The sequence below is a fragment of the Strongylocentrotus purpuratus genome, unplaced genomic scaffold (genome assembly GCF_000002235.5).
Source record: "Strongylocentrotus purpuratus isolate Spur 01 unplaced genomic scaffold, Spur_5.0 spur5_scaffold_4, whole genome shotgun sequence".
NCBI classification, from domain to species: Eukaryota; Metazoa; Echinodermata; class Echinoidea; order Camarodonta; family Strongylocentrotidae; genus Strongylocentrotus; species Strongylocentrotus purpuratus.
The window spans coordinates 11,983,050-11,999,623 of record NW_022145610.1 but is presented as its reverse complement, the minus strand read 5'-3'; the positions used below and the strand labels follow the sequence as shown (position 1 = coordinate 11,999,623).

The 16,574-nt window shown below is 37.8% G+C and overlaps 1 protein-coding gene across 1 annotated transcript in view; it reads left to right on the top strand.

Moving 5' to 3' along the window:
- LOC753340 (ras-specific guanine nucleotide-releasing factor RalGPS1) overlaps positions 1-16,574 on the top strand; it is a 37,029-nt gene that overhangs the window by 15,000 nt on the left and 5,455 nt on the right. Inside the window, 9 exon segments of the mRNA XM_030997473.1 lie at positions 1,520-1,609; positions 2,186-2,282; positions 2,801-2,923; positions 5,972-6,054; positions 6,608-6,747; positions 7,164-7,225; positions 9,018-9,077; positions 14,651-14,768; positions 15,294-15,329. Of these exon segments, the coding sequence (XP_030853333.1) occupies positions 1,520-1,609; positions 2,186-2,282; positions 2,801-2,923; positions 5,972-6,054; positions 6,608-6,747; positions 7,164-7,225; positions 9,018-9,077; positions 14,651-14,768; positions 15,294-15,329 (809 nt within the window).

The window sequence follows — 16,574 nt, the reverse complement described above, 5'->3', positions numbered from 1 at the left end:
TAGGTAGAACAAGCCATAATGTTTTTCGCACCTAGTAACAATTAATTTATGTAATTTGCATAGTTAAATTTCATTCTGACTATTGAATTCAATTATTCATACCAATGAACATAATAATTTGTAACGTGGCACTTAACATAGATTTATGCATTCAATTTCATTACATTAATGGTAATACAAAGTTTTGGTATGGGGTCATGAATTTGGTTTAAATGAACAAATTTGAAGCATATGCGATCCTACAATATTCAGTGATCGTTGTCACGGTTGAAATTGAGTCTGAAGTTATGAAATTGTAAATAATACACTCTTTATGTTGTATAGCTCCCTCTCAAGGTCAAGATATTAATTAAGTTATAAAACAATGTTTCTTGACTAATATCGACCGATTAGCTATTACCGTTTGGAAATTATATATCACAACTACATATTCTGAGATTGTCATGGTCGCAGCTACCATCGTACGGCCGTAGGCGCTATTAGAAATTTATCAAAATTTACTGGGAGCACCGGTAAATTTTTATATTCAATATTTCTCGAAAGCCAAAGTGTTTTAGGGGCTGAATTTTCTAGTGATTATAATACATCCACATGGGCATCCAAATATATCAAAATTGTAAAGAATCTCTTCCAGCCAATTTTCAAAATTTCCCAAAACTTTGTATTACCTTTAATGACGATGATTTATTGATATGAGTATTAGTACATGTGAAAACTCAAGGGAATCGAGTACATTGTGCAAAAAAGAGGGAGTGGCTCTTTTTTGATTTTTTTCCCTGAATCTTTCCTTTGATAGTACCATATTGAGACTTTGGGTGAAACTGAAGGATTTTTTTCTAATTTTAATGGATGAATCACAATTTGTTTGCTAATATCTGAAAATAGCCAAGTTGTAATGATCAGTTGGGTATGAAAAAAAGAATTGCTGGTCTGTAAGAAAGAATCAGACATGAGTGTCTGGTGCTCACGTAGAACCTTACCGTACACCTGTTTCGTAACCATGCCAATCAAACATTTAAAAATAGGGTTGAGGCGTAGGTATTTTCACGTCATTGTGACTAAGCCTTGTCGTAACACATTACTCAACAATTGATTGATTTTTTTTTTTGTAACTAAAGAATAAAAGGTTGACTGGTTGAATAAAAGCCTTTATTGAATCATTTCAAATGTCTCATTCTCAAGAAACATAAATCAAAACAAATCAATTGTTCCCATACTTAAAATTACAAAACTTGATAAGGATATACAGTAGGCTTGCGGTTGCACCATGTGAGAGAGGGGGAGGATTGGGGAGTCCTGAAAGGACTCTCTGTAATTTTTCTTTCTTGAGTGTGTGTAGTCCTGAAAAGGACTGTTGGTTATCTTTCTTAGCTTATAGTTCTAAGGAGAACTATAGTGCCGGTAAGGATAGTTTTTTTTTTTTTTTTATTTATGTAAGGATAGTTGTTAACTGTATGTATGTTATTCAAAATGAAATGTAATCTTTATTGTTTTCCCTTTTTTTCATGTAACGATGTAGGTGAGTTTCTGGGTCGTCCATGAAGTCCTCATCACACAGATGACCAAGGCCAGAGCAGAGGTCATAGGTCATTTCATCAAAGTAGCAAAGGTAAGATAGTGATTTATGCAATTATAATTTATTTAAAAAAATTGTATTTGCTTTATTTGTGTTATTGAGTAAGAAAGAATGTAAAAAGTATTTTTTTTTTAATATACAGTCAAACCTGTTTTAGTGACCACCTGTATAGAGAGATAACCTGTCTTCAAAGATTACATTTTTTGTTTCCCTTAAAAATGGTTTCTTGTTGAAACATGTACTATTAAAAGGAACCTGTACATAAAGACCACCTGCCTATAAAGACCACTTTTTCTTGTCTATTCTGTGGTCTATATAGACAGGTTTCACTGTACTGTATATTTCAATACATGTAAGCACACTTCTCTGAAGTAAAAATTACAAGAGACTGATAAAGTAATCCAAGATCGAATGTGAATTACTTACAGATGATGTTCTCTTACCATAGATATATTAGTTTTGACCAAAATAGTCACAAAATGATAATTTTTGCACTGTAAATAGTTTTACTCAGTTTTTACTCAGAGAATATTTGGACTGTATGAAATCATTTTGTTGATGTAAATTTTGAATTAAATCATGTTTTTCACCTTTTCTTTTTCCTCCTAGAAACTGTTTGATATCAACAACCTTCATGCGACGATGGCGATCATCTCAGCGTTACACAGTGCATCAATCTTTAGGTTAACCAAAACATGGAATGTAAGTTTCATACAGGGAAACCTGGACTACCTGTTTTTAAAGACCACCTGTCTATGAAGAACACTTTTTTTCCCCCCTTGAATATGATTTCTCATCGGAACTTGTATTAAAGGAACCTGTACATAAAGACCACCTGCCTGTAGAGACCACTTTGTATGTTTCCCTTGAGAGGTCTTTATAGACAGGTTTGAAATTATGGGTTCCGGTGTTTATTAGAAGTTGAATTGATTTTAATGTTCAGAAAATCCTTTAATACAAACAAACAACATTGACGTGACGAAGACAGCTCATTTATGTCGCAAGTTATCGCATTTTACTTGTGTAAAAACATGTGGAATTACCATCATCATTGCCAAGACATGAAATTTCATAAATGAATGTCTAAATCAATTGTTGGATGGATAGATTGATTGATAGGTGGATAATTTGGTGCATTATTGAGTGAATGAGTTCATGGGTGAATGAATGTATAATTTCAAGTCAGACCCTTTAACATCCTTTACTCTCTTTTTGTCATTTCAGCTGGTTCATAAAAAGAAAGAGCAACGTGTGAGAAGCTCTCTGAGCTGATGACAGAAGATGATAACAGACAGAGGTTAAGAGAATACATGGATGTAGTCAGGTTACCTTGTATACCATACCTTGGTAAGTTATCAGGACTTGCTTCCTCTCCCCTTATCACTCCCCCACCATCTTCCCCTCATCCCAACCCTTCCCCCTCCTCTCCCCTCCTCTCCCCTCCTCCTCTCCCCCTACTTCTACTCCTACCCCTTCCCCCTCATCTCACCTCCTCCTCTCCCTCCTCCTCCTCCTCTCCCCTCCTCCTCTCCCCTACTCCTCTCCCCACCTCTTGACCCCTCCTCTTCTCCCCTCCTCCTCTCCCCTCCTCCTCTCCCCTCCTCCTCTCCCCTCCTCCTTTCCCTCCTCCTCTCCCCTCCTCCTCTCCCCTCCTCCTCTCCCCTCCTCCTCTCCCCTCCTCCTCTCCCTCTCCTCTCCTCCTCCTCCTCTCCCCTCCTCCTCTCCCCTCCTCCTCTCCCCACCTCTTGACCCCTCCTCTTTCTCCCCTCCTCCTCTCCCCTCCTCCTCTCCCCCTCCTCTCTCCTCTCTCCTCCTCCTCTCCCCTCCTCTCTCTCCCCTCCTCCTCTCTCCTCCTCCTCTCCCCTCCTCTCTCCTCCTCCTCTCCCCTCCTCCTCTCCCCTCCTCCTCTCCCCTCCTCCTCTCCCCTCCTCCTCTCCCCTCCTCCTCTCCCCTCCTCCTCTCCCCTCCTCCTCTCCCCTCCTCCTCTCCCCTCCTCCTCTCCCCTCCTCTCCTCCTCTCTCTCCTCCTCCTCTCCCCTCCTCTTCTCCCCTCCTCCTCTCTCCTCCTCCTCTTCCCCTCCTCCTCTCCCCTCCTCCTCTCCCCTCCTCCTCTCCCCCTCCTCCTCTCCCCTCCTCCTCTCCCCTCCTCCTCTCCCCTCCTCCTCACCACCCCTCCTCCTCTCCCCACCTCTTGACCCCTCCTCTTCTCCCCTCCTCCTCTCCCCTCCTCCTCCCCTCCTCTCTCCTCCTCCTCTCCCCTCCTCTTCTCCCCTCCTCCTCTCTCCTCCCCTCCTCTCCCCTCCTCTCTCCTCCTCCTCTCCCTCCTCCTCTCCCCTCCTCCTCTCCCCTCCTCCTCTCCCCTCCTCCTCTCCCCTCCTCCTCTCCCCTCCTCCTCTCCCCTCCTCCTCTCCCCTCCTCCTCTCCCCTCCTTCTCTCCCTCCTCTCTCCTCCTCTCTCTCCCCTCCTCTTCTCCCCTCCTCCTTTCTCCTCCTCCTCTCCCCTCCTCCTCTCCCCTCCTCCTCTCCCCCCTCCTCTCCCCTCCTCCTCTCCCCTCCTCCTCTCCCCTCCTCCTCCTCTCCCTCCTCCTCACCCCTCCTCCTCTCCCCACCTCTTGACCCCTCCTCTTCTCCCCTCCTCCTCTCCCCTCCTCCTCTCCCCCTCCTCTCTCCTCCTCCTCTCCCCTCCTCTTCTTCCCCTCCTCTCTCCTCCTCCTCCCCCTCCTCCTCTCCCTCCTCCTCTCCCCTCCTCCTCCCCCTCCTCCTCTCCCTCCTCCTCTCCCCCCTCCTCCCCCTCCTCCTCTCCCCTCCTCTCTCCCCTCCTCTCTCCTCCTCTCTCCTCCTCCTCTCCCCTCCTCTTCTCCCCTCCTCCTCTCTCCTCCTCCTCTCCCCTCCTCCTCTCCCCTCCTCCTCTCCCCTCCTCCTCTCCCCTCCTCCTCTCCCCTCCTCCTCTCCCCTCCTCTCCCCTCCTCCTCTCCCCTCCTCCTCACCCCTCCTCCTCTCCCCTCCTCCTCTCCCCTCTTCCTCTCCCCTCCTCCTCTCCCCTCCTCCTCTCCCCTCCTCCTCTCTCCCTCTCCTCCTCCTCCTCTCTCCTCCTCCTCTCCCCTCCTCCTCTCCCCTCCTCCTCTCCCCTCCTCCTCTCCCTCTCCCTCTCCTCCTCTCCCCTCCTCCTCTCCCCTCCTCCTCTCCCCTCCTCCTCTCCCTCCTCTCCCCCCTCCTCTCTCCCTCCTCCTCTCCCCTCCTCCTCTCCCCCTCCTCCTCCTCCTCTCTCCTCCTCCTCTCCCCTCCTCCTCTCCCCTCCTCCTCTCCCCTCCTCCTCTCCCCTCCTCCTCTCCCCTCCTCCTCTCCCCTCCTCCTCTCCCCTCCTCTCCCCTCTCGTCCTCCCCCTCCTCCCCCTCTCCCCTACTTTTACTCCCACCCCTTCCCCCTCATCTCACCTCCTCCTCTCCCCTCCTCCTCTTCCCTCCTCTTCCCTCCTCTTGACCCCTCCTCTTCCCTCCCTCCTCCTCTCCCCTCCTCTTAGAAATTACATGGACATACAGGTTACCTTTTATACCATAACTTTGAAAGTTGTTATGTCTTGCTAATGACTCTTAACCCCCCCCCCCCCTCCCTCTTCCCTCTCCCCCTATTTCCCTCTCCTCCACCCCCTCTCTTTCATCAATTCCCCAATCCCCTTGGAGAATACATGAATATCATCTGGTTATCTTGTACATCCTTTGCGAGTTCATATGAGGTGTGATGGCTCGGTGGTAGAGCAGTGGTCTTGTAGCAGGGAGGTCCTAGGTTAAAAAAACCCAGTCAATGCACCCGAGCCCTTTAGGTAAGGCAGTAATCCTCATTACCAAGTCCCTCAGAGGAGACCTTTAGCTGTTGGTCCCCTGGTTGCTTACTTACAAGCATACACATGCTATCTTAGCTGTTAGGTAAAACAAACATACAAACATACAAACACTTTGTACATTTTGCTTAGTATTTGTATTATTTATTCGGCACTTTCAAGAAATATAACAACGAAACAATATGAACATGATAAATACAAAATTGGAATGACAAAAACTGTGCAAATACAAATTTTTTAGCAATGTTCTGAGTGCAAAAGATGGCGGCCAGGGAAGAAGAGAGCTTGTACATTTCAATTTTAAAACAAACTAGGTCACTGAAACACCAACATGCTTGACCTTTAAATAGTATGCCTTTCCAGCATGCAACATCTTATGACTCTACTCCTAAACCATTGATTCAGAATAACAGCCTGATTTTTAACAGGTGATGGTTTCGTTGGATATTATGTCGATAACCTTCTCAAAACATTCCATTCTCCTCCTTTACTGTGGTATTAAAAAAATATTGTTAATGACCATGTTTTTCTACATTTTCTTGTTACATTTTAACCACAGGAATGTATCTACAAGATCTGATCTACATCGATGTCGCGCATCCGAGTACAGGGGGCATTGAAAGTAATAGTAGATCGACAAAAGTGAGTCAAATTTCATAATCCACTTGATGTGGAGGTCAGAAAATTTCACCATGTCTCGGAGCCAGAGAACATGACCTTCATTAAAAATTATATAAGCATAAGAATTAATTTATTCAAGGGCAACATTGAGGGAAAACTATCTGCACTTGTCCTCCCCTTGCACAATCACCCCATTTGTGCTATAACTACTTTAAATTCTAAACTTGTATTTGTCAACGGGGCAGTTTCTTTTTGGGGGGAGGGCATGCTGGGAAGGTAGTTCTCTGGCATGAATGTTTCGGTCTTGGCACCAGATACATAATTTGTTGATTAACAACAGGTATGTACATGTAGTTTCTTAATGGCACATCATGTACCGGTAAAGGGAAATTACATGATAATACTTTGTATTTAACTCAAATGAATTTGAAACCATCTTTGACTTTTATTTTTGAATTTTCTTTCATGAATATCCCCCCTCCTTCTCTCTCTCTCTCTCTCTCTCTCTTTCTCTCTCTCTCTCTCTCTCTCTCTCTCTCTCTCTCTGTGTCTTCCTCTCTTCTGCTCTCCTCAGATGAACAACATCTTGAGAGCAATATCCGAGTTCCAACAGTCACAGTACGACTTAGAAAACTTGCCATACGTCCAGAAGTACCTTCTCTCAGTGAGGTATATTGAAGAGCTGCAGAAGTTTGTGGAGGAAGACAACTACAAGTAAGTATTATTTCAATAAAAGACTCACCTATCGCAAGCACAGTGGGCATATGGCCCCTCATGTTTGTCTTAAAATCATTGTTTGGTATTATAGAACTCAGCAATTAATTTGTGTGTAATTTCAATCTTGATGCATATTCTGTATGTACTTAAAGGGCCCTTTTTTAAACCAGACATTTAACAGACAATGTCACCCTGTATAAATAAAAATAAAAATGAATAATTGGAAATAAATCAAATTCACAATAACTCTTTAAAATTCGCAGTTTAAGTAGATAGCCTGCCTTTGACTTAATTTTACACTAATTATTTGTTTGTGAATATATTAAATTTTTTGGTCGTACTCTTGATGTTCGTATAGCTGATATACTTGTAAATCAATTTATCTTAACAATTATTTTGTGATCACTTGGTAGACTTTCATTACAACTGGAACCTACAGTGCTATCAAAGTCAAAAGACGACCTTGACCAAACAGGTAAGAAACTTAAACAACAACAATATTCAGAACAACTACAATCAAATATGTATTGAAATATACTGTAAGCATACATAACTTTATTTTGGTGTATTGAAATTAGACCAGGAATGGTAGATCATTTGATTGAAAATATATGAAAGATTGTTATAACTCGTATTTGAATGACCATGCATATTGTGCTTGTATTGTTTGACCTTTTCTGCTTGCACTATGTGTATTTAGACTTTGTTATTGTTAATGTTTATATGTTTTGAATGTACCATTACGTGTATGTTATAACGAATGGGAATGTTGTTGATTATATTGAAAAATTTATGTATCCTATATCTTTCTAACACAATATAGTACATTTCTCAAAAGATAAAACGATGGCAAAATGTTACTAAAATTCTGAAAGTCCTTATCTTGGCAATGATATACAATTAATATTTACTCAATGCTATACAGCAATTGCCTTCTTATCAAATTAATGATAGCTAGCTTCATGGTGAAGGGAAATAATGCTTTCTAGAGATTTTAATATAACTTATTGTAATTTTATAGAACAATCTAATTAAGTTTATTGACACTCCATCTTAATTATATCATACATTTTGTTAATTCTTAGTTCCAGCCAACTTCATAAAGAAGGCTTCTGCTTTTTTTAAATAAATACAAAGAAAAGTTAAATAAAAGTTAATCTTTGCATTCTTTTCTGAACCTATTTTCTAAGAAATTATAGTTTTGTTAGCGTAATATGTTTTATATTAGCCAATTTTCTGTCCATTATGTCTCTAGGATTTCAGGGTGTTTTTTTTGTGGGGGGGGGGTCTCCCTTCTCTAGCAACTTGTCTCGCCTGTTCATACTTCTTATTCTATCGTCAGTAAATATTGAAAATAAGGAAAAAGAAAACAAATGAACTTTGTATACAAACTTTAATGGTGTGCTAAAAATTTTACCTTGCACTATACTCACAAATTTTCAAAACCTAACTTCCTGTCATGTATTATTCACTATTTCAGTTGATCTTGACAAATATTTACATGCTGGGTTATTCATCAGTTTATTTACATGTATTTTGTCAATAAATCCTGATGAAATACAAGTGATATTTCATCAAAGATACATTATACATGCAGTTCAAAGTAAAAAGAAATATTAAGAAAGACATCACTTTATTTATTTTTAAAATCCCCTGTCCCACATTGAAGTCTTTGGTATGTATTCAATTGATTTTCAAAAACCGTTATTAATATTAAAACAAACAATCACAAATACTTTGTTTGATTTTCATACCAATTTACATGTAATTTTCTGATTTTTCTTTGGTACTGTACATGTATGTATTTGCCTTTTCAGATTTATTTTAATAATAATAAGCCTTTAACCTCTTTATAATTTTTGTATTAGTTTTGATTATATCACCTTTTTCCCCAATTCAACCTTGCATGAGTTGATTTCAAATTAATTTGTCCTGTTAATGTTTGATTAATTGTGAAATTAATAAAGTAGAGATGATTTCCAGAGAATGCACGGACCATATAATAGATAATACAGTGAAACCTGTCTATAAAGACCACCCAAGGGAGACAAGAAAAGTGGTCTTTATAGGCAGGTGGTGTTTAAGTCCAGGTTCCTTTAGAACATGTTTCAATGAGAAACCATTTTCAAGGGAAACAAAAAATGTAGTCTTCGTAGACAGGTGGTCACTAACGCATACAATACAGTGTATAGTACTTTATGTCATGTGTGGTCTATATCCTTTTATTATTTCTTCACCTTTCCATGAAATTGCCTTTTTACTATTAGAAGTCCAGACGGTATCCCTTTTTTGTACTCCTCCTGTTCTCAATCTATCTAATTCATCAGGTATGTAGTGGAATTTAGAGAAGATTTTTGTCATTTCACACATTTTATTTCATCCTTTAAATTCCAGCATTCAATTCCAATCATTTCATCCTGTACTAGCTTCATAGCAATTTTTCAAAAACTTCATTTTTCCATAGATTTAGTCCAAGTTCCATCGTAAAAGTTCGAAGCAGTTTTCATTCAAAAATTACATCATTGTAGATCATAATGTAGCCATCATATTTTTTTCATCAATTAACACAGACTGTTTTTCATACAAATTGATTATGCCATTTTAAAATTCAGTCACTTCTTAGCTTCAAACGCTGCAATTGTATCCGCTTTCTAAAACTGACATTCTTTCATCATCTTTTTCTTCCAAATTTTGGGGTGGTTGGTTGGTCTTTAAAATATTATTCTGTGCTCTTCACTTTGCCACTCTTTGTTCCCTTGATCACAACATTATAACAAAAAAATATGTATCCTTCCTTTCTCACCACCTTTTAAAGGTACTATGTCCCATTTGCAGGGCAAAAAAATGAAAAAGTTAAATTCCAACTGCATTTGAAAAATAATACTAATTTAGAACTTCCCTAAAAAAGGTAGGGCTTGAAAATATCTTCAAGTGGGAAAATAACAACTATTAGTTGTCAAATCGACTTTAGGGCTATAGAGCCCAAAAGTAATAGTCTTGATTTTCAGACAATTGTACCGAATGGTCATACGTTTTATGCTGCGCAAAGATTCAATCAGCATCACAAGAAGTGGGTTATTGATGTAGACAAATGCTCATGTACCCTTTACAACTCTTTTCATGTATGTTATTACCAAAGAAGAAAAAAAAAGCCAGTCAGTCACTCAATAGTGTCTGACAGTGAAATCTAGCAAGTAAACGGGTTTCCTTGCATAATTTGAATATGAGGACACTGCTAACGTTTAAATTTCACAGATAGGACACACATGACATATTCATAATTCCTGCAAAGTTCTACAGAATTTGAGGTTGCCTGCAAAAGGGACATAGTACCTTTAATACCAAACTTATGCAAATTTCCCTTTCTTTTCCTCTCTTTCTATCAACTTTCAAAGTCTATGAATGCATTTATTGTCCATACCTAATACGTGAAACTTATTTTGTTTTCATAATATCACTTTCATTGAAAGCAATATTTTACAAAATGGATGAAACTTTCATTTATTCTCTCATCCATCAAATACATACATGTACATGCAGAGCTGCCAACCATTCCGTTTTTTGCCGGAATTACTCCGTTTTTTCCTCCCAATTTTACGTTTTTTTATTAATTTTTTTTAATTTTTTTTTTTTTTTTTTTTTTTTTTTTACATACCGTATGTCAAACAACTGCCCTAAAATGGTGATTCGACCACAAATTCAATAGAAAACTTATTTTATAAAATTTATATAAATAAAATGCCGATAATACCAAAATAACCACCAAAAAAAATTCCTGCTTGTATGGAAAAAACAGCATGATGAATAAACATTTCTTCATTGGAAGTTTGTCGCGCATGGTTATAAGTTTTGTTTTTATGAATTCCTTTTTTTGGTCGCACAAGGTTGGCAGCTCTGTACATGTACATGTACATACAGGCTGTATATGGATTAACTCAAATCATGTGCAGTGTTAGTTAAAGTGTGTTAATACTTTGCTAATCCATATCCTTAATCTGCATTTACTTTTAAATCCAACTTCTATTCATAGAAAAGTTTGAAATGTATTATCAGACAGGGTGGAGCAAAGAATTATATAAGTAGCACTGCAGTCTAACCAACAGACAAAAATAGCATATGCATTACAATTAAAGAAGGCCACAAAAAGACACCCTAAAAATAACTGAGAATTCTTTCGTTAGAGCATCATTAGCCCTTGTGCAATTAATCCTTAGGATTGCTAAAATACGTTTACTGTTCACAGCTGCAAATGAATATAGAGAGTTGCTGAAATGAAGTATTACAAAATTGTGGTCATATATGATAACTTCTCCTTAAAGGTAATACAAAGTTTTGGGAAATTTTGAAAATTGGGTGGATAGTGAGTCTTTACAATTTTGATATATTTGGATGCCCCTGTGGATGTATTATAAGCACTAAAAAAATTAGCCCGTAAAACACTTCTGTTTTCGAGAAAAATTGAATATAAAAATTTACCGGTGCTCCCAGTAAATTTTGATAAATTTCAAATAGCGCCTATGGCCGTACAATGGTAGCTGCGACCATGAAAATCTCAGAATATGTAGTTGTGATATATAATTTCCAAATGGGAATAGCTAATTGGTCGATTTTAGTCAAGAAACATTGTTTCTCAGAATATGTAGTTGTGATATATAATTTCCAAATGGGAATAGCTAATCGGTCGATTTTAGTCAAGAAACATTGTTTCATAGCTTAATTAATATCTTGACCTTGAGAGGGAGCTATACAACATAAAGTGTTTATTATTTATAATTTCATAACTTTAGACTCGATTTCAACCGCGACAACAATCAATGAATATTGTAGGATCGCAAATGCTTCCAATATGTTAATTTGAACAAAATTCATGACCCCATACCAAAACTTTGTAATACCTTTAAGGCTTGTTTAGATATGACGTGGCAAAACTGCAGCGTTTTTTTTTTCTTCTTCAATAATGATGTAAAGTGTAAAATGCTCCACATTTTTGTATCTTATACCACAAAGCTCAATGAATATGCGCTAATCCTTTGCTGCCCGCTGTTGCCATTCATTTACATGTAAAAGACGTGGCAGCGTTTTTGCGGCCGTATACTGTGCATGTCTGAACAATCCTTTAGGGTCTTCAATATCTGTCTATGTCATTAAAAGCATTTTTTTAATGTAATATATATGAATAACAATGCCTATTTTCTATGTTTTGCAATGATTATCCAATAAAAAAGGGAATTTTAAAATCTTAGTTTCTTCTGAATGTTTGCTTGACTGTCGATTAGTGCGGCAGACATTTTGATGATCCTTCTAATCTCATTACATAATGTAAATCTAACTCTCATGACTCGTGGATTGCATTCATTACCACTCTACATCCTCTGCTAATAGTCACAAGGAAGCTATTCATTTAAACACAGAGTTAACACCCTGCCTGTTCTCAGCAGAACAAAACGTTGAATCATTCTTCAAATGCAAAAAGAAATTAAACATTACATAACCCAGAACCATTTTACCGTCCCAATGTCTGTATGCCTCAGTTCTGCCTGTCTAACAACTGCTCATGCGTGGCATTCATCACATTATCTCGATAGCTAGAACTTTAGAAGCACGGTATTGATTATAACCATGGACTACTGAAATCTCTAATCTCCATAGTTTTAATACAGGGACAACCCGTTTCCAGTAGACAGTGGGTTAATACATAGTACAGTTAAACCTGTCTATAAAGAGCACCCAAGGGAGACAAGAAAAGTGGTCTTTACAGGCAGGTTGTCTTTATGTACAGGTTCCTCTTGGTACATGTTTCAATGAAAAACCATTTTCAAGGGATACACAAAATATGGTCTTTGTAGAGAGGTCACTAAAGCAGGTTTGACTGTAATTGACTCTCAGGTAACATTTTTATTTCATTTGTATTTTTTTCAGTTCTGAATACCGGTACATAATAAAATCAGTATACATTAAAACATACATGGAAAAATATAAACTTATAAACTTTAATAGTTTAAACAGAACCGGCCAGGGCTCCAAGATAAGCGTAGCTTGATGCCTTGTGAGCCCTGACAATTAAGCACACATGTATAAATCAAAATACATAAATAAGGCATTGGGTTTGTGAACTGGTGTACATGTAATTAATCATTATTCCTGTCAAATGCAAAGAAATTCATCAACGCTTTATTCAGCCTCATGTCACTATCTCAACGCCTGTATACATCTGCCCTTATTCTTTCCGCCTGACTCAACCGCTTCCCATCATCACGCTTCCGAAATAACCCTTGTTTTCAAAACGAACCCATGAGGGGGTGTGGCGATGTGATTAATCTGTTGCCTAAAATTACCCTGTGACCTAATAATAGCTTGCATATATTAAGCCTCATTGAGCTCAATTCACTCAAGGGGATTGTGTGATGCCTTGCATGCGGGGTGTGAATGAAAGAAATGTTCCATTTTATGCCTTTGCTTTAAAGTGTACCTATCACCTAAAAACATTAGTTTGTGTACCGCTAGAATGAATGAAATCAGTTTCAAACTCAGTGTTCACATTTAGGAAGCATGAAGAATAGAAAGAATAACATAATATTTTGTGCACGGAATACAAATTGGCCTTGTGTTCTGTACAAGCCTTATTCTATACAAGTGCATTGACTATCTATTTACCGTAACAATTCTTCTTTTTTTTTGTTAGTTGAGAGTGTACAAATCTTGCAATTCTTCTTAATGGAATTAACATTTGGCACTCATATTTATTCACAAGTTGTTTTAATGTTAATTAAGAGTGGAAAAGTTATCTAAACTTTGTTTTTTCTTTATAGAAGTAATGTTTTGAGCTCATATTTATTCACAAATTGTTTTTATATTAATTGAGAGTGTACAACTTGCATTATTTGTTATAGAAGTAATATTCAGAGCTCATACAAATTTAGCGGCATGAAACCCCTAAAATACAGAGCTAATATCTTGTTTAAGTGCTTGGTACACTTTAAAGGTGAGGTCTGGTAATGCTGCATAAACTTATCTCATGACCTAATATTAATAGCATCAGTGAGCTTGATTCACCCAATGGGATTGTGATGCCTTGCATGAGTGGGTGAATGCAGGAAATCATATATATTTGAATGTGCTTTGCTTCAAGTTTATATAACTTGGATTGTTTTGTATACCATATGCATGTACCACCTCTAACATTAATTGCTTTTAAATGATACATCTGTACATATTATGAAAATACAACAACAAATGCAAATCATATAAAGTCACGTTTGTTTTTTAGGATATGAAGTTATTTTGATATAATTACCGTAATGATTGTGTTTTGAAAATAATAATAACTTAATAAAACAAATTTAATATTATTCTCTTGTAGCTTCAACAGTGTACCGGTAATTTCAGTTCAACTGCTAAATGGAAACATATTTGTGGATAAAATATCAAATTCTTTAGTTTTCAAAAGTATTGTTTTATACATGTTTCTCAAATATACAATTTGTGTCATTGTAGTAAGTTATTTTGATGATAATTTTGATATCCATAAGTTTTTGCAAAATCCATACGTAAGCTTTTCTTTATGTAACCATTTCATCAACATGATATGGTGTTGATGACGGAGATTGTTTTGCGCCAGAAAAAAAAAGAAATCCAAAGTTTGATGCTACAACAAAAGAATGAAATATATATCATGTTAATGTGAAAAATGAATATTCATATTCATATTAAAATCAGTATAAATAAAAAGTTTTAAAAGATATTTTTTTTAATTAAAAAAAAATATATAAATATTCATTCTGACACTGTTATATTAATTTGAATAACTATCAATATGTGTATCATCTCCCCTTTTCTCTGTCTCTTACGATTTGTATGAAGTATTTAAAATTCTCTTTATTTGTGCTTCTGCCCTCTGTAGACAGCGGAGGAGGAGGAGGTGTGAAGACGAGTTCGATAGGCAAGTCAACCCCATCCACGCCAGTCATCTCATCAAAGTTTGTACCCGGCCATCGGAAAACAAAAAGCTTAGGCGCAAAGTAAGCAGTAACTAATTTAGAACTATGTTTTGTCGCAGTGCTCCATTTAAACAGAAACATCCAAGTATGTGTACATGAGGAAGAATATTTCAAACTTTTCCTTTTGATCTGTACATTCTCAGACATTCCAACTATAATTGTGTGACAGTAAACACAGTATTATTTGGAAGCCTATTGATGTTAAGGTTGACATGATGAATTGACCTTCATGTACATGTAAATTTATTATACAAATAATGTATATTTGATACTTCTTTCATGTTTAATTATGTTTAATTTCAGAGAAGTAGCTCTTGTTATAACAAGGTATACATATGCATGTAGATATTTTAACAAATGTTTCTTTTTGTGAATATAATGTGTATGTCCATTTCTTCCACAGGATTGGATTTTTAAATCGTAATCGTATGATTTTTTTTAATCTTACGGAAGGTATCATGAACCTCATAACTGCAGATTTCTAGCAATTTATTTTCTTCTTAAATCTGTTATTTAACATGTTTGTGTTCATTTTATTTTACCCAGTGTTCCGAACCACTTAGCACCTGCAGAACCTCTTAGGTAAGTTTCTGTGTTCATATGTTTCTTGTAGTGAACATTAAGCCCACACACAGACATACATGTGTCTTCTTGAATAGAAATAAACACTCAGTCATAATAAAGTAGTAGATTCAATTTTCAATGAAGATCTGTAAAAATAAAATGAATTAATTGTGGTATTAGCAACTTTCTGTGAGGAGTTTTGTAAAATGAACCAATACAAAATATAGTACCGGTACGTCTCCCTTTTTGTTATGATTAACCATAGTATCGTCGAACACTACCTAAGGTTATTTCTATAGGAATCTTCTTTTTACATGTAAAGATAATATAAACCAAGTGTGTTATTTGGCTCTTAGCATACAATATCATGTTTATGCCTATCTGTATATTGTATGTCACACTAAAGGGATACAAATTTCTTTATTATTATGGTCATTAAAACTATACCATAAATCTCTGTGAATAAGACACACTTTTTTGCCGCCGAAAAAAATTGAAAGTCATGGGTGCGTCTTTTTTTTTAAGTTTCGATTTATGCCCCTCCACCTGTTGCTCTGCCTGGCAATGTCTCCCAGCTCAGTAATCTGTGTGTTGACTCACCACTCGGAAACTAGAACAACACTCAAATTTGTCTGTCATCTTGGTTTGAAAGTAATCTTTCTAATAGATCTTAATATGTAGTAGTTTATAACAATAATTCCTCAAATGTTTCTTCTATTACACACGGCATACCACAAGGGTCTATCCTAGGTACTCTACTGTTTTTATTTTACATTAATGATCTTACACATTCCTCTAAAAACGACATTGTTACTATTATTTGTGACAAGTTCACAAGCACGAATCCCCCCCCCCCAAAAAAAAAAAAAAAAAAAAATAGGGGTGAGCCTTATACACAGGTGCGTCTTATGCTATGGTCACATTACCCAAAAGTAGACTGCTCAGCGGCCGAGCGGCGAGTTTTTAACCAATTCTGCCCGGCGGCTGCCGTCCAGGCACCGCTCGTTTTTAGGGCATCGCTCGGTCGCCGCTGAAGTTTTAGCGCGGAGTTAAAATTTGGGCGGCGCCTGCTCACTTTTCACTCGCCGCCCAAAATAAGCTCGGTGCCTGGGCGGTCGCCGCCCGGGCACCGACCTAATCGCTGGGCGATGCCTAATTCCAGCAGCGACAGAGCAGGCTACTGATCGGTCGGTCGCTGCTCTGATTTGTGACCATAGCTTTATACGCGGAGATTTACGGTAGTTTCATTAAAATGCCAAATTC